Source organism: Diaporthe amygdali (genome assembly GCF_026229845.1).
Source record: "Diaporthe amygdali strain CAA958 chromosome Unknown NODE_14_length_1008325_cov_65_372321, whole genome shotgun sequence".
Lineage (NCBI taxonomy): Eukaryota > Fungi > Ascomycota > Sordariomycetes > Diaporthales > Diaporthaceae > Diaporthe > Diaporthe amygdali.
The window spans coordinates 429355-448654 of record NW_026517034.1 but is presented as its reverse complement, the minus strand read 5'-3'; the positions used below and the strand labels follow the sequence as shown (position 1 = coordinate 448654).

The window sequence follows — 19300 nt, the reverse complement described above, 5'->3', positions numbered from 1 at the left end:
GGGTGGTATCCAATTCCCGATGAGTTGCAGAAAACGGGTCCTTGCCCGTCCCCAAGCGGAACACCCCGTTTAGTGGGTCCAGGGGCCTGTCTCACCAATGGGACCATTCGCCGAACCACGTTGCTGGGACGGACGTCTCGCACGGCGTCGATCAGCCGTGCCGTGCCGTAATGCACCCCATCTTGGCTGATAAGTGTCTCCGTTCAGACCTGCTGACGTCTTCTTTTAAACTTTCCTTTTCTTTTCCTTCCTTGCCTCATCTCGATAGTTTCCTGAACTTGAATCAATACCTGTTCCCTCGCTTGGCTCTGCTCCGATTTGCTCATCCTCGCTTCCTACATTATTACTCCCATATTGCACATGTCACCATCGCTCCTGTCGCCCAACTCCTACCGTTAAATCTCGCTCATCGACGCTGGACTGGACGGCTCTCATTGCATGCCATGAGCTCTGCGAATGGACATGCAGAGAACGGCAATGGAGGCCTTGATACTTCCGAGCATTCCGATGGAATAGGCCTGGGGTCTCACCCTGACGCACCTATCGAAGGGCCTCAACTTCACGAGCTGCAAGAGGGCAACCCGACCCCGCTGCCCAGGTTTCTCGAGGAAGACGGCCTCAGCAAGCATTGGAAATGGGTCCCTTATCCAGTGAGGAAATTCGGCAGGGCCGCAGCAAGATGGGCAAAGGGACCTCAAAGTCCAGTCGTCTTCCATATCGAACCTATCTTCCCAGCCATCCAGCAACTCCCGATCACTCTTCTCGACAAGTATTTGCCCAGGAGAAAGCACCGTTTCTGGGCCTTTGTGGCGTATCTTTTCCTATGGCTTCTGACTTTTTCCGTTGTCAAGCGGCAAGAGAGCAGCATCACTGAGCTCAAGCCCTGGGGTAAGCCACAGGAGATCGGCTGCGGAGCTTACTTTTGGGGTCGGGGCAACAGCTGCGACTTGAATGGAAATAAGTGTCGCCCATTCAAGGGTAGCGAGTTCCCGTTCAGATGTCCAGCCAATTGTGCCAGCTACCAACTGAGTGAACCGCGTGCGGTTGGCGACCAAGAGATCAACTATCGACAGCTCGTCATCGGTGGTCCGGTTAATAGCACTGACCAGCATGGTGCTTATAGGGGTGATTCTGTTATTTGTGGTTCTGCAATCCATGCTGGGGCAATTTCCAATGCTGAAGGGGGTTGTGGCGTCATCAAACTTGTTGGCAAACGAAACAACTACTACAGCACCCTTCGACATGGCATTGAGAGCATCGGTTTCGACTCGTACTTCCCTCAGTCCTTCCTCTTTGAGAAGACCGTCCAGTGCAAGGCTCGAGATATGAGGTGGCCATTACTTGTGGTCGATGTCATCTTCACGACAATCCTATCATTATTCACCACCTCACCCGCGCTCTTCTTCTTCACCATATTCTCGGGCATTTTCTGGCACGTCGGCTTGGTCTCAGATCCCCCTACACACAGCTCGTTCCGTGAGCTGTTCACCATAATCATTGGAAAATACGTGCCTGTCATGTTTGTGACCTGGGTCATCTTCGACAAAATGGCAGTGCGACGTACCCTAACAGGACTGACAGCACAGATCGAGAAGACGATTCTGTGGCTCGGCGCATGCTGGGTGGGCGCGCTCGATAACTATACCCTCAGCCCGAACATACCTATCAACAGACTAAACGCACACGATATCTCCCAGCAGCCTGGAGGTGTGCTCGCCTTGCTCATCATCGTCGGTATCATATTCTTCATCGTTGTGAAGCAGATTTGGTTCTTCCGCCAAGAAGGACGCCTCATTCGTTACGGAGCGCTCTATCTTGGTCTAGTCGGTGGCGTTATATTTTGTATCTTCCTGAAGATCTGGGACCTCAATCTTCGACTCCACCACTATTTCCTCGCGCTCCTGCTGCTTACAGGCACAAGCATGCAGACTCGCCCTGCTCTTCTATACCAAGGCCTATTGGTAGGACTATTCATCAACGGAATCGCTCGCTGGGGCTGGGACCCAATCCTCCAGACTTCGTATGCATTGCGAGGCGACGGGCAACTTGGCTCCGTACTCCCTACACTTGCAACCACGCCAGACATTCAGGTGGGACATACTGTGTCAAACATCACTTTCCACTGGGACTCGCCGCCCAAGAGGAACATCAGGCTCGATGGCATCAGCCTTCTCGTCAACGACGTGGAACGGTTCAGGGGCTTTTTCGATGACGACGAGGACTTCGAAGATAAGGCCTTCACATGGAATAGGAAAGCCGACAAGGATCTAAAGGAATACTTCCGTTTCGCGTATGTTTCTGGGACAAGGAGTCTTGACTACACCAAGGCCGGTGTGTGGGACAAGGATTTCGAATGGGAAGCTATGAGGCCTGGAGCGTCTAGCATCGGCAAGCGGAGCAGTGATAGCGATATCAAAGTAGACCTTTGAGCGGTTCGACACCTAAGAAAGGAAGCATTGGATATAAGCAGCAAGACCTGGATACGAGTAGAATTAGAGTGTATAAATCATCATGTTCTGTGTTCTTTGAAAAGTTCTGCGGAACGCCTCTAGTGTATACATGCTTCTTATCGAAGTATTTCTGACCGGCCTTGAAGGCGACTTGGTGGTGCTTGAAGTACCATACCGGATAACCTTAAGCTTTTTACAAAGGAAGATAGCTAGTAGTGCAATCGATATGTCGTCCTCTCCTATCGATCTACTTCTCACCGGCATTAATTTTCACCCTCACGGGGAAGCCATCCTTCACATGCCCGGTGATGTCACCGAAGCCCATCGTTTGATAAGCCTTTTCACCCAGAGCCTCAGGAGCATCAGCAGGGTACGCGGGCTCGATATCTAGCTCGCGGACCGTCATCGCCAGGATCGCGCGCATCTCCACCTGGGCGAGCTCCTGTCCGATACAGTTTCTCGGGCCGAGCTCAAAGGGCCTCCATGCGTTCTTGCGCGGGTGCAGCGGGTCGCTCTCGTCGCGCGTCATCCACCGCTCCGGGAGGAACTCCTCGGGTCGTTCCCAATACTCCTCCATCCGGTGCGTGGCGAAGCTGGTGGACCAGAGCATGAGGCCGTCGGTCGGGTAAACCTTGCCCGTGTCTGGGTGCGTCAGGAATCCGTCAGGGGCGCCGATTCGTGCCGTCGCGGCGGGTGGGTAGAGGCGGAGCGTCTCCTTGATCACCGCCGTCGTGTAGGGCATCTGGTTTAGGAGGTTCGGGTTCTCGGTCAGGCGGGCGAAAGCCTGAGATGGGTCTGGTCCGAGGACCTGGTCGTGCTCGGCGCGGGTCTTTGCCAGGACTCCTGCGTCGCGGTACAGGCGGCTGTAGGCGAATGATACGGTGGAGGCCGTGGTATCATGGCCGGCAAAGATGAAGATCTTGAGCTGCGAGATGGCGAAGTCCAAGAACTTGGGGTCGACACGTTGCGTCTTGCTGGTGGCCCCTGACTGCTGGACCTCAGACCGGTAGGCTTTGATGGCGAGGTAGTTGATGGTCTTGGCCTCCGATAGCTCACCCCTATCCAGTCTCGATATATCTTCCTCGATCAAGGGAGCGAGAAACTTCTTCATCTTGCGGTTGTTGTTCCATATCATAAGTCGTCTGAACGGGATCATGGTCTTTATCAGGTTAGGAAGACTTGTGTCGCAGACAAGCCACCAGATCTACGGCATTGCAGGTCAGCTAAAGATCACATGGGAAAGAGGAGCTGGTTCTCGAACCTGGTTCTGTAATGTCGTGACGAACGGAGTTTCTCTTATTTGGCTGTGCAGTCTGATACCCCTGTGCAAAGTGGTCAGTCAGGCTCAGGTGTCTCCCCGAAGACCATGCGTTCCCTCTGGGGGTGCTGGGGACCATGAACTGGTGTATTGACTTACAATGCTGCCCGGAAGATGACATCAACGGTCGCCCGCTGGATTGTTCCCTCCATTTTGACCACCTCGCCTGATCTAGCAACTTTCACAAGCCTCTCCTTGAGCACTTGTATCTCCTCCAGGAAGGCAGGCAACAGTGCAGTCAAGTTCTTCGCCGAGAACCCAGGGTTGAAGACACTGCGCCAAGTCTTCCATTCTTGGCCCTCCATAGTCACAATATCGTGCAGATCTGTCAGAGGCTCAAGTTCGACCCTGACCATGGGTGCCTTCAGGAAGGACCTATCCTGGGTAAACTGCGCCATTAGGTCAGGATTGAAGACAGCGAGTGTCGGCTCGCCCAGCGGCCATGTGTCGAAATATATCAGGCCGTACTCGCAGATTTCTGGGTACACTTTGGTCATGGCATATATAATCCCGAGTTTAGAGCTTTGGGAAGAGGCGTCAGCAGTTGTCTTCGGCACACTCGCTTTGGCATTCATGACAATCTCACAACACACCACGCCTGTGTGTGCCGTGAAGGCGGTTTGAAGGAGCCACCAAATCAAAATTGAGAGGGAACGTCTTTGAAACTCACAAGTCTGACGGGTAAGAGGCGAGGGCTTTGCCCACAGCTATCAGATGGCCAAATAAGAACGAGTGAGGCAAGATGGGCTGCAAACACGTCAGCTCCGTGTTCATGAATAAATCATGACAATTATAGAGTCTCTTACAATATCGTGTTTCTTCATCATGTTGCGAAAACGGGTTCTGTGCTGATAGAGACGTGTGAAGAATATCGCCAGCGCGGCCAGAGCTGCGATTCCTAGGGACCTCCCCACCAAAGGCGCGCTTGGCTCCATGCCTCCCAGCCAAGAGAGAGCCATTGTGGGTTCGTGAAGCCGGTATCTTCCAAGCTTCTTATGTGCCTCTATTAGCGTGCACTCTCAAGATAAGATCGAGGGGCCTATCGACTGAGATGAATGTTGTGCGAAGTCCTTTGTTCTACTGCAGAAGGAAATGGTTGTCTAAGATGGCGAGGATTGGCACGCCTCATATGCTGTGTCACAATCTCGGCCTCCTAACCCTAGTACGAGCACAGCGCAACCTTGGAACCTTGAAACTTTGGGATTGCCGGAGATCCCGGGTCAGTCCATGCTTAAAGGGGAAGAAGGATTTAGATTGGATTCAGATCTGAGTCGGTCGACGACAAATGTCTGCCAACTTGGCGTGTATGTTGGTTAGGCTTGATTGTTTTCGAATCGAGTGGCCAACTACGTGGAGACTAGGGTCTGCGCACTAAGTGACGCGAAGGAAGGGTCCTTTAGAAAAGGATGGCATCCCTCGTATCGCCATGCCTCCCTTGCGCTCTATCTTGTGGCGTTTGACCGCTTCGTTGATTGTCTGATTCGGGGGGCTCGAGAACAACCGGCAGCTTCTGCTGATGTTTGGGCTCATGAACCTACAATACCGTCATACTATTATTTCACCATTTTGACACAGAAAAGCCGGTTCGATGCGTTCTATGAGAGCGGCCGGGAGAGTGAAGTAGAGGCCCAGCTACCGTCCAGGGATCGTTGACTCTAAAATGGTTGGCCCCAAAGATTACGGTTGGTTTACAATTATTCAATCCTGGTTGGTTTATAATTGTTGGACGTTGGTACAGGGTCTCTGTCAGTCGGTACAATGTTTTATAGGGTCGCTCTAGGTCGATTGAAAGAAAAATCGAAGTGGAAGTTCCCATTCACTATCACAAATCGCTCGGTACCACTGATCAAGGAACAAATATCTATCTAAGTTGCAGGCCACAATCCTCATGAGGAGGCATCATAGCTATATCCCGCATGAGTTCTTAACGTGATTTGGCCAAATTCCAGCGCAATGAGCAGATCACGCTGTGGTTCCGTAACTCTTGTATATATTTCCGCGTACTGGTGTCTCCGTTCGAATTCAGCAGTCCATAATGTTAACTAGGCAGCCATTGCTTATTTCGATCCAGCTCACCATGTCATATCTGGACTAAATTCTCACAGCATCTAGGTACGCTATTGAAAAGGAGCAGAGTTATAACAGGACTATTGTTTGGATCTTCGGGCCAGCTGTAACCCTTGAAGGTAGAGAGTGGGGCAATCTAGATGCTTTGACTTACACACTCAGAGGACCCACTATCCTCGCTTCAAAGTACTATCATTTGCAAGCGGTTATTGGACATTGAAATGGATTTTTAATGGTCAGACTTTGCTAATTCAGCTTTTAAATGCACACTACCTACTACGATTATGCATGAAATTCCCAACTGCCTGGAACAGAGTAGAATCAAGATGGCTTAGAACCGCGCGAAGACGTTGCTCTAGATAAGCCCCCTGCTTGGAGACATTGTCCATTCAAATTTTCTTCCGGTTTGACTGGACAATGTCTCTAAGCAGGGAGCTTATTTAGAGCAATGTCTTCGCGCGGTTCTAAGCAACGCGTTCACTCTGCGTTGCTAAGAAACTTGTAAGCTTGACTCATAGCTGAGTAGAAACCTTCTTCCAACTTGAACATATTTAAGTTCATTAAGAGATCGTGCGCCGCCTTTTCTTGCTCGTGGTATTGAATTTTATTGCCCTGGACTTTTGCCATCTCATCCGCGAAGGTCCTAATATCCCCACAGAAAGCCTCAGCAGCCCCTGCCCAGATGAAGATAGGAACTGCTGTCTGAAACGGATGGTGGATCGGCGAGATATAGGGTTGCACATCAGGAGGAATCGGTCTTGCAGAAGGCAGATACGCCTCTGCTCCCCACTGCAGGAAGGGCCCGTACAAGATATCACATTCGTGATTGACGGAATTCTCGAAGTCCGCACCTGCGTTCGCGGTGACACTGACCCAGGGGGAAAAGGTGATGAGACGGCCTGGGGGAGGGAGTTCTGGGAGTTTCGCGGCTTCCAGGTAACGAAGGAGGGCTAGGGCGACATTGCCACCAGCAGAGTCGCCGGACAGGATTATATTCTCTGGCTCGTACCCCAGGGAGAGGACATAGCGGTAAAAGGTGAGAGCATCTTGAACCGCGCCAGGAAAGCGGCTTTCCTCGACCTCTGCCAGCCGGTAATGGGACCACAAGACCCTGGATACTTTCAGGTGCTGGGTGAATATCACCATGACGGGGCGTCCCGAAAACTCATGGCCGAAAGTGACGACGAAGGCACCGCCGGGGAGGTGAAGAATCACCTTTTCCTTCCTCAATTCGGCAGAGTTCTGGGGAGGAAGACTGGGCAGCCACACGCCTTTCACAGGTGCGGGCTTGACAGGACCTGTGGGAGCGAGGACACCAGAGAAGAAGTTCGTTGGTGGAGGTTCAATTTGCACGAACCTTTCCTTTGCTTCCTTTGGATCATTGCTGAACACCTGTTAGACTGTTCAATTTGACTTCAGAAGACAACAGGAAACTGCATTGAAAATGGACTGCCGGATGCATACCATTTTCTCGAGAAGGTGAGCATGCGGCTGGTCCCCTGCTCCAGGCTCAGGATGGAGTGCCAGATGCCAGAGACAAGTCTCCCTAACGGATTCTAAGCACAGGTATAGAGAAATTACAACTTACTCGAGAGTATGTCGTGACCGAGTAATAGTGCAGTAGTGGAAGAACAATTTCAGAAAGTCCCTTGTCATGCTCATGCTGGCATTCCATTCTGGATGTGCAGGTTTTACTAAGAACTTCAGATAAAAGTATGTCGCACTCACGGGCACAGTGAGAACGATGAAAGTGGCGTAGATAGCCTTTAATGGCTGAGCGGCGAGCAATGGAGCCATGTTGGGCTTGGGAAATGGATTGTTTCGACCTCCTGATATTGCTGACTTACGTGCTGGTTGTGACTAGAGGCAAGATTGTGGTTTTATCCGAGAGCCTGTGAGGTTCTGAGCTTACCTATATAAAATATTGGCCCAGGTTGTACCTAATCCCTCGGAACTGCTACGGGAACAACAGAAGAAGATCAGCAGGGCGTAAGACGACCCCATTTGTGTTATAACAAGGTTCACGACCAAAGTCGTCGACCAACAGCCCCGCCAAGGGCGCTAGATCTATGCGGCATCCAACTAGAAACGACAATATCATTCAGATGATTGGTGAGCAACCCCTCTTCAATATTACTACTTTCTGCTCTGCTACCACACTCAAGCGTTCGTTCGTATGACAGCAGATGTCGGTTGCGCAGGAGGCATCTAATTTGCCAACGAGCATTTCCAAGCCGACTGATTCGGCTGTAGCTGTCAGCAGAATACAGGGAGGCTCTTCGGAGGAGGCGGAAAACACATTGTCGCGATTTGCGTACCTCCATGCCGTGCCCTTACCTTGTCATCTCCGGTCTTCCACAAGCCGCACATCCGAGTGTGATATGGCGAGGCCTAGCTGAAGGGCTGACCACAACAGCGTATTGGCGTAGATCAGTATATCTGCAGTATTTTAGCTTGGAAAATGCGGCTGCTACATCTGAAAAGCTTACAGCTCATCATGGAGTCGTAAGGGTTCCATATCTCGGTCAGGCAAACGATACTCGCAACACACACGCTGTGGATCTGATGTGAGCTAGGTGTGGTGTATCCGCTGGCAAGAGGTGGCAAACTATTATGGCATTGGTAGTCGTACCTTTACATTCACTGGCGACGGCTTATTGTATTTGTCGGTGCCAGAAACGTCTTTACGAAGAGACACCTGTCTGTACCTACACAGAAATCGTGAAGGGGGGAAAGGAGGATCGGCGTCATGTGCAAGTTTACGGCTCGAGGTCCAAATTCTATTAATCGGGCCCAGCTTAAAGAATGTAAATATCATACAGAAAGAGCGCCCAGCTCTAATCTCGGTACTCTTTGAGAAATATTTATCATCTCTATATTCTATCACCCCTCGTACATCCTCAATATCTCATCCCCAAGCAACCTCCCCATCGCCTCCCTCTCTAGACACAAGCTGACATCAAAGTCCCCCGACTCCTCACCCACATCCATCACCTGCAACACCCCATCAATCCTTGGCATCTTCCCCTGGACATAGACCGGCCTCGTGCCACCATCAACCCCACCCCCGCAGAAATCAACCTCATACGCCCCGGCCCGCGCCCAGGACGTGACAAGCGTGTGCCTCTCCCCAAGAAAAGCCTGCCACAGCCGCTGGGGGCTGACCTCGTGCGCCGCGCCGTGCAGGTACGCCGCGACGGCCCGCGGCGTGAACAGCGACATCATGCGCCGGACCGAGAGCGCGGCGGCGCCCAGGCCCGCCGCCGAGCACGCGTCCGACCCGCGCTGCGACACGTGGCCCAGGAGGATCGGCGACCCGGCGAAGGTGTCGGGCAGCGGCGGGCTGACGCGGGTGCGCAGGCCGAGCGTGATGTCGAGGTAGACTCGATCCTGCGTGGTTTGGTGCTGGCGGGCGCGGTTGATGAGGATCCACATGTGCGCGAGGAGGGCGTCGAGCCGCGAGATGGGTTGGTGCTGTTGCTTATCTGGCAGGGCGGCTTGTGCGGCCTGCTTCATGCGTGCCACCTCGTCCGCTCCGAAGCGGATCTGCACGTGGTCTACCGGGGCCGAGAGGTCCCACGTCGGCCATGGCGGGAAGGTCGAAGGGCTCAGCTTCATGTCCGCCTGGTCTTTTGGTTTCGTTGCATTCGAGGACGCTGTCGCCTAGGCAGGATATCCAGGCGCGTCGGTAGCCCACCAGTCGTAGCGATGCATAGGCAGCGACCGAGCCAGCGTGACAAGTTTTGCGTCCGGCTCGAGGCTGCCCGTGAGGCCGGCGTGCTGGTCGAGCAGCCCAGGCTCGAACACTGGCTTTGGAATTCTGTCATGCAGCGCGGCAGCTTCACCACCCTCGATAAGCGCCTGTGTCCGTGCCGCCCACGAGTGCACGAACCGAAGCAAGCACACCGCATCGGCAAGGCAATGGCTCATCATCACGCCCACCGCCCACCCGCCACAGCTAAACCTCGTGACCTGCACGGCCACGCCGGGCAAGCCGTCGAACTCGGCCAGGCTCGAGTTGAACGCGAGCTTGCACTTGGGCAGCAGCTCGTCCTGGGGGAAGTTGGTGGCGACCCAGGCCTTCTTGATGGTCCTGCGGTCCTGGGCGCTGGGCACGACATCGTCCAGGCGCCGGTCGTAGGAGGCAAATACCAGCTCGACTCCGGGGTCGGTGGGCGTGCCGTACGAGACGAGAGGCCGGCCGACGTGGCGCCGGTTGAGGTCGCCGGGCTTGATGTCGTCCTCGGTCGCCCATCGCAGCTGTCCGGTAAAGTGCCGGTAGTCGTCGAGGGTCTCTCGCAGGGTTTGTCTCAGGCGGTCATGGTGCAGCGTGATGTCTTGCGATGTCTCGGTCGCGTTGTGGAGCCAGACTGCCGCACATGATGAGAATCGAGCCACGGTTGCGTCGACGATGGATAGCTTTGTCACTGTTGCTTGTTCTCCTGGCGTACCTGTTGCGGGAAAAACTCGTTGGCGAGAAGTGCCAAAACTGGGGAGTGGTATGGATCCCATTATGCGACCACTTCAACAACACAAAGTGGCTTATTTCTTGCCTGTAAATGCTGAGGTTAGTGTCTTTGTCTGATGCCACCCATCAATTCGGCTGTCACAGGCGAAATCCATTGTCGCGGTCCCCTTTTATACCAAGCCGCATTGGAGGCTGCCAAATGGCTTCGTATGAAGCATGTCGGCTTGGGTAACAAGTCGATGGATCTCTGAAGGAGGTCTGGTTTTCCAGATCCTACGGCGGGTTTCTTGGCGCTAACACAGGGGTCACGGCGAGGAGTCATAGCGTCTCATTGTGAATCATAGTAGGCGCCAAACGCGTTATTGTGCTGCTCGTCGAAGACTCAACCACGAAAAAGAAGCAGGTGTAGAGGGCGATGCACTGCTTGTTCAGAGCAGTAACGGAGCTTCACGCGGCAACTCATACGCCAGACAAGGCTCTAAAGACGGCAGTAAGCCAGCAATTGCGATTCCTCTGTGTTCAAAAAAAGACGGACGGCGGATGACCACTCCTAGTAAAGGGCCGATATAGCTACATCCGGGTAGTTCCCGTCGAACCCCCGGCCACTGTCCCGCGAATCTCTGGAATGAACATGGCACAACGATTTCTTGAGAAGGAACGCATAAATGCATAGCAATCCTAAACCCCTGCGATGCTCAAGACAGCGGTGAAGCGATGCAAGATGCCAACCCTCGTATCTAAGCTTTATCGCCGAGAATGTAGTGCAAAAGTCGTCTCCCCAAATCACAGAGCGCAAAGACTAGAGCTTACAACGTCAGCATATATTTCGGTCTGATGTGAGAAAAAACAAAACCAGAGTCTGGGTACTCACAACTATAAGAAATCTTCGACATAACCACGATCGAGTCTACGACAGCTTGGCCTCAATAGCAGCTTTCAGAGCTATCCATAGGTTAGTATAATGTCTATGTCATGTATCGGACGGGTGTACTCACAATTGGTCGACTTGCTTGCATCACCAAACAGCATGCGCGTTCCAGGCATGTAGAACATCGGGTTTGGCACGTCAGCTATATAACCAGTCAGCACTTGCACAGTTTGGACTTCTGGATATTCTACTCTGGGAAGCTCACCATAGCCACTCGCCATTCCTCTCTTCATGACGATTGTCTGCTTGCTCTTCCAGGCGTGCAGCACCGGCATACCTGCAATCGGGCTTCCCGGCTCCAAAGCGATAGGGTTGACCGTATCGTTGGCGCCGATGACAAGAGTGACATCCGTGTCTCCGAAGTCATCGTTGATCTCGTCCATCTCGAGCACGATATCGTACGGCACACTCGCCTCTGCGAGGAGCACGTTGCACTGGCCAGGCATCCGACCAGCGACAGGGTGGATTGCGAAACGAACGTTGATTCCCTTGGCCCGCAGCATCTTGACAATGTCTGAAATCGCGTACTGTGCTTTCGCCACGGCCATTCCGTACCCGACCACGATGATGACGTTCTCAGCATTGACTAGCGCATCCGAAACATCTTCGATATTGGTTTGCGTGACGCTGCCTTCGATCTTGAAGTCACTTTGTTGAGGTGCGGCGATTCCACCAAAGAGGACATTGGTGAGAGACCGATTCATAGCCACGCACATAATATACGATAGGATAGAACCAGATACGCCAATCAGAGCGCCAACGGTTGTCAAGAGCGGATTCTCCAGCATGAATCCCTCAGCGACGAGGGCGAAGCCGGAATAGGCGTTCAGAACAGTTATTACCACAGGCATATCGGCACCGCCAATCGCAGCAGTCGTAGTGTACCCCTTGACGAACGACAAGGCCGTGTTGGCCGCGAGTGCGCCAGCAGCGATCATTGGCGAGCCGGGAGCCATTGTCACAAACGCACCCATAGTACCGATATTGGTTGCCAAAAGGCTAGAATTGATGATGTGCCGACCTGGAAGAATTGTAGGCCGTGACGACATTTTTCCAGCGAGCTTCAAGAATGCGACAATGGAACCGGTGAAAGTGATGCCACCTGAGCAGTGTTAGCCATTGTGTTTGCATTTCAGCATTGCTGACTTACCGATCAGAACACCCATGTAGGCCGTGACCAAATGGAGTGTCGACACATGGTCTAAATCTCCCAAAACACTGCCAATAGAGGTCAAAACCGCTGCTAGACCAACTACTGAGTGAAGAGCAGCCACGGTCTGGGGAAGATCTGTGGGGGTGATTCGTTTGCCGATAAAGAAGCCTGGCCATGTTAGCATTCGAATATCTGGACAGCAGGATTCGGACTATACTGACCGAGAAGGCTACCAATAGTAGCAAGGGCACCAAACTGGGTCAGAACCTCGGGTGTGAAGCCGACGGCAAGGAGAGTTGCAAGCACACCAGAGCCAACTCCGAGTATACCGAGAGCATTTCCCATACGAGCCGTGGCTTGCGACGCGAGACTAGAGATACTGCTGATGCATAGGACAGAGCTGACCATGTAGCCAGCCTGGATAAGACCAGCTGCTCCAGTGGAGGCGGCAGCCAAATAGCCTCCTCCAAACACTACTGCGGGAATTGCGTATAGCCAAGGATACTCTGGGGGATCTGTTGGTCGCTTGAACATGTCAAGCATTCGCTTCGTCAAAACGAAGCCTCCGGAAACATTCACAAAAGCGAGCAAGACTGATGCAGCACCGAAAGCCTGGGGGATAGTCTCTGGGAGGTACCCTCCTCCTAGGACGAACATGCCACCAACTCCGACCATCCCAGAGATGGCATTGGTGACAGACATCAGAGGAGAGTGGAGAGCAGGAACGACACCCCAGACGACGCGGTAGCCAATCAAGCCAGCGAGACCAAAGGTAAAGGCATTACTCATGAAGGCCGGGCCTGTAAGTTTTCCTAAAGCCAAGGCGGTTGCCATACCACCGGTCACAAAGCCGACCTCCCGGGATGTCTTTTGGAACGGGGTGAGCGCAACCACTTCTTCCTGTTTCGCTGCTGTTGCAGATGGGGCGGCCGGGGCGGGTGGCGGAGCTGGACGTGGAGCTGGCGGTATAATCTCGCCCTTCTGGGTGACGATAGAACCTCTGACAACCTCGTCGTTCAGGTCAATGCCGAATTCTTTCTCAGCTGGAGCCATTGAAAGGAGGAACTTGACGATATTGTTGGAATAGAGAGTCGACGACTGCGTTGGTAGCCTTGAGGGAAGATCAGTGTAACCTATGAGTGCTTATTAGCAATCAAGCTTCTTTGCACCAGCATTTTCATGTAGACCGGACTTACCGATGATTTTCACGTCGTGGTAGGTAGTCAGCTCGCCGGGAACGGTCTTTTCACAGTTTCCACCGGCCTCAGCTGCCAGATCGACAATTACTGAGCCAGGCTTCATGATTTCAACCATGGATTTCGTGATTAGCTTCGGAGCTGGGCGGCCGGGGATCAGGGCAGTGGTGATGATGATATCGACTTCACGAGCCTGCTCAGTGAAGAGCTTCATCTCAGCCTCGATGAATTCCTTGGACATTTCTTTCGCGTAACCACCAGCTCCTGAGCCGTCTTCCTCGAGTTCTACCTCGACGAACTCAGCACCAAGTGACTGAACCTGTTCACGAGCGGCGGAGCGCGTGTCGAAGCCCCGCACGATAGCACCAAGTCTCCTTGCGGTCGCGATGGCGCTCAGTCCGGCGACACCTGCACCGATGACGAGGACCTTGCAAGGCGGGATCTTGCCGGCAGCAGTGACCTGGCCAGTGAGAAAGCGACCAAAGTTGTTCGAAGCCTCGAGTACTGCCTTGTACCCAGCAATGTTGGCCATGGAGCTGAGAGCATCAAAAACCTGCGCCCGGCTGATACGCGGAATCAGGTCCATGGCAAAGGCAGTAGACTTCTTGGCAGCAATCTTCTCAACCAAGGGCTTGTTCTGGGCGGGCTGAAGGAAGCTGATAATCGTCTGACCCTCACGCAGGCTGTCTGTCTCAGCAGGGCTGGAGGGAGCGCGGACCTTGAGCACGATGTCTGCCTGCTGCCAAATCTGAGAAGCATCATCGACAAGGGTAGCGCCGGCTTTATCGTACGCCGCATCCAGGAAGTCAGCTTCGGCGCCAGCGCCGCGCTGGACCAGGACCTTGGAGAAGCCCTTTTTGAGCAGGAGGGCGACATTCTGAGGAGTAATGGCAACGCGCTTCTCGTTGGGAAAGGTCTCCCGAGGAATGCCGATAGTCAGCTTAGAGTACGGAGTAGTAGGTGGCACAACTGCAGTCGAGTAGCTCGCGCCGGAGGCTGTAGGGGGCGGAGCAGGAATGCTGGACAGCACGGAAGCATGGCGGACAAGCTGCAGCGGCTGTTGCTTTCGGACAGCAATTGCAAGAGGGGGCACGACCGCTTTCTTCTGCCCGCGTGCCGCGTGCCATTGGTGTTGATAGCGCTGGGAAAGCGGGCGGCTCTGAGCGTTGACAGCAGGGACAAGATCTAAGGAGCGAAGTCAGATTCGGCATGACAAACCTAGCCGAGGGAATCGTGCTTCGACGCGTGTTCTAACGTTCTGGCTTGCTTACCTAGGACACGCGAGGACCGCTGGAGGAGGGCCTCGACAGCTGGAGCCGAGGGGAGGTGGTTATTGTGGGCCAGAGCTGGCCGGACCAAAGACCACGCCATGACGGCCGACGAGGACCTGACTGACTGCCCGCAGCCTGCGCGACAAGCGTGTTCAGGTGGTTATTATCATCTGCCGAGACGGAGGGGTTTGAAGTGGAGGGGATCCCCAGCTTCCAAGTCAGTCACCAGAGGCTGGACGAATGCACAATTGGACGATAGCACGATGCTTCTTCTTCTTCTCACTGCCCTCGAGTGGTCTGAAGCCTCGTCAGAAGCTCAGGCAGGCGCGCATGAGGTCTCGAGGACACAGTTGCAGGAGCCAGAACTGGGACGAATTGGCTTGTGAAGACGGAGGAGGTCACATCGAGGACAGGACAGGATAGAAAGGGTCCGTTTTAGATTTCGGGTGGAAGGGAAGGAAGAAAGGGCCGATCAACCTGTATGTGTGTGTGGCCTTTCTCCAACCATCCCTCCAAAGTGCCACCCTCCCACGTCTCTCTGTGTCCCCTCCACTCTCCAACCTCCAAGCTCCCAGCCATTTGAGCCTTGGAACATCCCACATCCCACAATCCCATCTCTCTCGAAGCGACCTAAGGTTTCCAAGCTTGCAGCCCCTCAGGCCCCTTCTGCCCCTTCTGCCCCTCCAGCCGTGCAGCGAAGTGACATGTCGATCATGAGGCAGTCAGGCCACTCGCACCCAGCCGTACCCACCTACCCGACTAGGATGGTGGTGCTTTGGACGGATCCACCCCCGCATTCTTCGCGAAGCTGTTACAAGCAGCTATCCGCCCGCGACAGGGACATGGGATAAATCTGTTTGGGTTGGCGATGCCAACAAAGCCCTTCTGTAACCGGTGCCCAGAGCCCAGAAACAGGACATGGACAACACGGCAGCCGGCGCTCGGCCGTGTCGAAGATATTTTATCCAGAAAAATGGCCGCTTCTGCCGCTCACATGCAAATGCTGTGACACCATCCATATCTCGATCAGCTAAACGTCTGACAGTACTGTGCTACCCACCATCCGTCTTCCTACTCTGCAGCGCCCACCGGATGAAACCAGCAAACACGCTTCCGCCGCCCTTCATCCCTGACCTACCCTGGGCTCTCAGGCTCTGTAACACCCTGAATTGTGGGGAAGAGAATGCGGGGAAGACGCTCTTGGCTCATCTCGGCCTGGTGCTGGTTTGGCTGTTGCATCGCATCGCCCGGCCGAGAGCTTGGGCCATCCACTCTGCCACTCCATCTTGCCGGCGTGTAGTGTCGGGCCAAACACTGCCAATTAGGGCCGACTCAACCTCATCTCTTCCACACCATACGAGCAGTCAACCTGAACCATTGCATACGTGGCTGGGCAGGATCTACGTCGCGCGAGGGACTGTCACCAGTAGTGGCCGTGTCGCTGCTTATCCTGTGATCACCGTGATCATCATGATGTCAGGAAAAGCTTGTTCCACTGCTTCTTCGCGTTGCCGTGTACACGCAAGGCTGCATGGCATCGTGTGACAGCTCGTCAGGCTCTTCCGAGCACAACATCCATACCTGGGCCCAAGGACTACCAGTGTGTTCACATTATGGTCAACATGTGTATCGCCACGACTGTCGCGCTCGTTGCTATGATCCACGCCAAAGGACCCTGGAGTAAAATGTGATATCGGGGTACGCCGTAGACCAGACGTGTTGGACGTACCCTTGGCCATCGGTGCTCTCTCTCATACATACAGTTTGTTACATTTGAACTCGATCCAGAATTTCCAGCTGATCAACAATTCGTCGCTCCGAACTCCAGGCCATCTGTCACATTTCCCCACCGCGAGTGCCAAAAGTCTGCCAAAGGGCTAAGTCTCCTTGGGCTCCACGGCCCTCTGACCCCATACACAGGCAGCACCCGGTCCGCGATCTGGCGATATGTGGCATCGACCGGCCACACGCGCCTTGTCTCCAGGGCCGCGTCCCGCGGGGCACGAGGAGTCACGGACGATGCCTGCTTCTTGCGCATGAGCCCCAGAACCCTCACGAGTATCATGGCGCTGGCATCGGCCCCGATCGTCCAGGCCGCGTTCGTGTACCCGAGCATGTACATGAGGTTCGGCACTCCGTCCAGCATGGCGCCGTTCCAGACCAGCCTCTTCCCCCAGGGTGCGACCTCCCCATCGATTCTCAACTCGATGCCTCCTCCCAGCCTCATGGTGAGTCCGGTGGCGGTGATGATGGCGTCGGCATCGACGAATGTGCCGTCCCGCATGCGGATCCCGTGCTCGGTGACCGTGTCAATCTCGCCCGTGACCACGGCGGTGTTCTTGCGGTGGAGGGCCGCGAAGAAGTCGCCGTCTGGCGCCAGGCAGATGCGCTGCTCCCACGGTGTGTAGCGAGGCTCGAAATGTGTGCTCAATTTTATGTCCTTGGGCAGCGCGGCCGCGGTATCCTTTAGCATCACGTATTTGGCAGCCTGGGGGAATGCGCCGCAGAAGAGGACGACCAGGTACGAGGTCGTGATATAGTAGAAGCGCTCCCAGACCGCCACCCACGAGAGGGGGAACAGCCTGCGCAACCAGGACGAAAGGGGCGTCGAGTCTGCCTTGACGGCGATGTAGCTCGGGCTACGCTGCACAATCGTGACTTTGGCGGCTTGCTGGGCCAAGCGTGGAAATAGCGTCACGGTCGTGGCCCCGCTGCCGATGATGGCAAGCCTTTGGTTGCTGTAATCGTATTGCGTCGGCCAGAACTGAGGGTGGATGGTCTTGCCTTTGAAGCTGTCGAGACCAGGTATGGTTGTCGACAGCGGCGTCTCATAGTCGTAATATCCAGAGCCGAGAACCAGAAAGCCCGCTGCGATGTGTCGCGTCTGTCCGCGGGCATCCACAACCAGATCCCACTTCTTGGCTTTGGAGGACCAGCTGGCCGAGACGACTTTATGCTGGAACTGGATGTGTTTGCCTAAGTTGTGCTTTGATACGGCGTCATTCATGTACTCCAAGATCAGCGGCGCCTCGGCAAAGATATGCTCATACGGCCATGGGTGCCACGCGAAGGCCAGGGAACAGAGGTCAGAGTCCGACCGCACTCCCGGGAACTTGAACAGGTCCCAGGTGCCACCAATCTGAGCCCGTCCCTCAAGCACCGTAAAACGCGCATCCGGAGTCTCTGATTGCAGTCGATACGCACAGTTGATACCTGAAATACCGGCGCCGACAATGACTACGTCGTATGCCTCCATGGTATCAAGTATAAGAGTTTTGCTGTACGGGTGAGGAAATACAAGTATGATGACCGTCGATGAAGTGCTTTGGACACGACGATGACGCGAATGGCACCACCAGCATATATACTGAGCTTTCTTTGTCTAGTGGGACCTCCCAAACACTTCGAGGTTCCGAGGTTCACAAGGTGGGGAAAACGTCACAGGGCTCACACTGAGTGGAGATCGAACAGCTATTGACCAGGTCAGGGCGATTTTGGAGAAATACCAGGGCTTTGTGCGTAAGCTTAAAACGGATAGTAGAGTGCATCATTCGTTCCACGTAGAAGAAGCGGCAGGGCAGTGAAAAAGAACTTCTTCAGCCGTCGGAACACCTACTGATAGAATGCACCATACTAACCCAAGTGTCGATGAATTCCACGGTGTGCCCACAACACACCTTGGGACGTGGCGATCTGGTCACGAATTCTTATTGGGCGGCCAATCTGAGACACCCCATCATATTCGGACGAGGCGTACAGCCAATGCTTACCGAGATGGCCTAGATCAACGTGCTTATCGAGTTCGGCCCTCATGATGCGCTGTCCGCGCCACTCCGCGGGATTTTTCACGCGATGAGCAAGCCAAGTCCAGAGTACGTACTTGCTATGAGGCCCGAAAAAGCATGGCATGGAGCAAATTCTAATTTGCGGGAAATATCTGGGCCAGAGATGCGTCCATCAGCCTGGACAGAGTGCTTGGTGTCGATTCGTGGGCAGACGATGGGACCACCGAGACAAAGCCATCAAAGCGTTTGGTCGACTTGCCACCGTAAAATTGTTCATACACCAGACTATACTCGCCAGATTCACGACTTATCAGATAGGGTAGGGAGAAGATAGGAACATATCATAATCTCCTGGGTCTGTCCCCTCTGAAGCCGGTCTGGAGAAACTTTTGCTGCAGAAGCGCTTTCCATGGCTCTCGCATAGCCGCCTGACTGTTGGGGTATTGTTGCCAGAAAAGACTATTCTGCCCTCGCTGTCGAAGCTATGAGGCAGATGAACGAGTAATCAAAGTCTATGTTGAATACGTAGACCCATCGGAACCGAGACTTGGCCATTCCTGCGGCGACAGTGATTCCTAACGAAGAATCCGGCATATTGGCGACATGCACACCGACGGTGAAACTCAGGCTATCCGCGGGCAACATCGAGCTCAGCCAAGTCTGC

At 54.1% G+C, this 19300-nt stretch overlaps 7 protein-coding genes across 7 annotated transcripts; 1 reads left to right on the top strand and 6 right to left on the bottom strand.

Annotated features, from left to right (window-relative positions):
- Positions 1-443: 443 nt before the first annotated feature.
- On the top strand, positions 444-2429 carry J7T55_003446 (lccl domain containing protein; the record flags this gene model as incomplete). The annotated part of the gene is made up of 1 exon (XM_053143471.1): positions 444-2429. One exon carries the CDS (start codon positions 444-446, stop codon positions 2427-2429), a length of 1986 nt encoding a protein of 661 aa, XP_052993696.1.
- Positions 2430-2697: 268 nt separating this feature from the next.
- J7T55_003445 (cytochrome p450) lies at positions 2698-4727 on the bottom strand (the record flags this gene model as incomplete). The annotated part of the gene is made up of 5 exons (XM_053143470.1): positions 2698-3654; positions 3712-3772; positions 3868-4290; positions 4439-4515; positions 4575-4727. 5 exons carry the CDS (start codon positions 4725-4727, stop codon positions 2698-2700), a joined length of 1671 nt encoding a protein of 556 aa, XP_052993695.1.
- A 1585-nt stretch (positions 4728-6312) lies between these two features.
- Positions 6313-7632, bottom strand: J7T55_003444 (uncharacterized protein; the record flags this gene model as incomplete). The annotated part of the gene is made up of 3 exons (XM_053143469.1): positions 6313-7219; positions 7300-7391; positions 7564-7632. 3 exons carry the CDS (start codon positions 7630-7632, stop codon positions 6313-6315), a joined length of 1068 nt encoding a protein of 355 aa, XP_052993694.1.
- Positions 7633-8718: 1086 nt separating this feature from the next.
- Positions 8719-9453, bottom strand: J7T55_003443 (transferase family protein; the record flags this gene model as incomplete). Its single annotated transcript, XM_053143465.1, has 1 exon — positions 8719-9453. One exon carries the CDS (start codon positions 9451-9453, stop codon positions 8719-8721), a length of 735 nt encoding a protein of 244 aa, XP_052993693.1.
- A 45-nt stretch (positions 9454-9498) lies between these two features.
- J7T55_003442 (transferase family protein) lies at positions 9499-10347 on the bottom strand (the record flags this gene model as incomplete). Its single annotated transcript, XM_053143464.1, has 2 exons — positions 9499-10205; positions 10287-10347. 2 exons carry the CDS (start codon positions 10345-10347, stop codon positions 9499-9501), a joined length of 768 nt encoding a protein of 255 aa, XP_052993692.1.
- An 863-nt stretch (positions 10348-11210) lies between these two features.
- Positions 11211-14951, bottom strand: J7T55_003441 (uncharacterized protein; the record flags this gene model as incomplete). Its single annotated transcript, XM_053143463.1, has 7 exons — positions 11211-11245; positions 11299-11373; positions 11437-12333; positions 12382-12552; positions 12606-13517; positions 13581-14765; positions 14852-14951. The coding sequence occupies 7 exons, from the start codon at positions 14949-14951 to the stop codon at positions 11211-11213; spliced, it is 3375 nt and encodes a 1124-aa protein (XP_052993691.1).
- A 1701-nt stretch (positions 14952-16652) lies between these two features.
- J7T55_003440 (flavin-binding monooxygenase) lies at positions 16653-18107 on the bottom strand (the record flags this gene model as incomplete). Its single annotated transcript, XM_053143462.1, has 1 exon — positions 16653-18107. One exon carries the CDS (start codon positions 18105-18107, stop codon positions 16653-16655), a length of 1455 nt encoding a protein of 484 aa, XP_052993690.1.
- Between the last annotated feature and the right edge of the window lie 1193 nt (positions 18108-19300).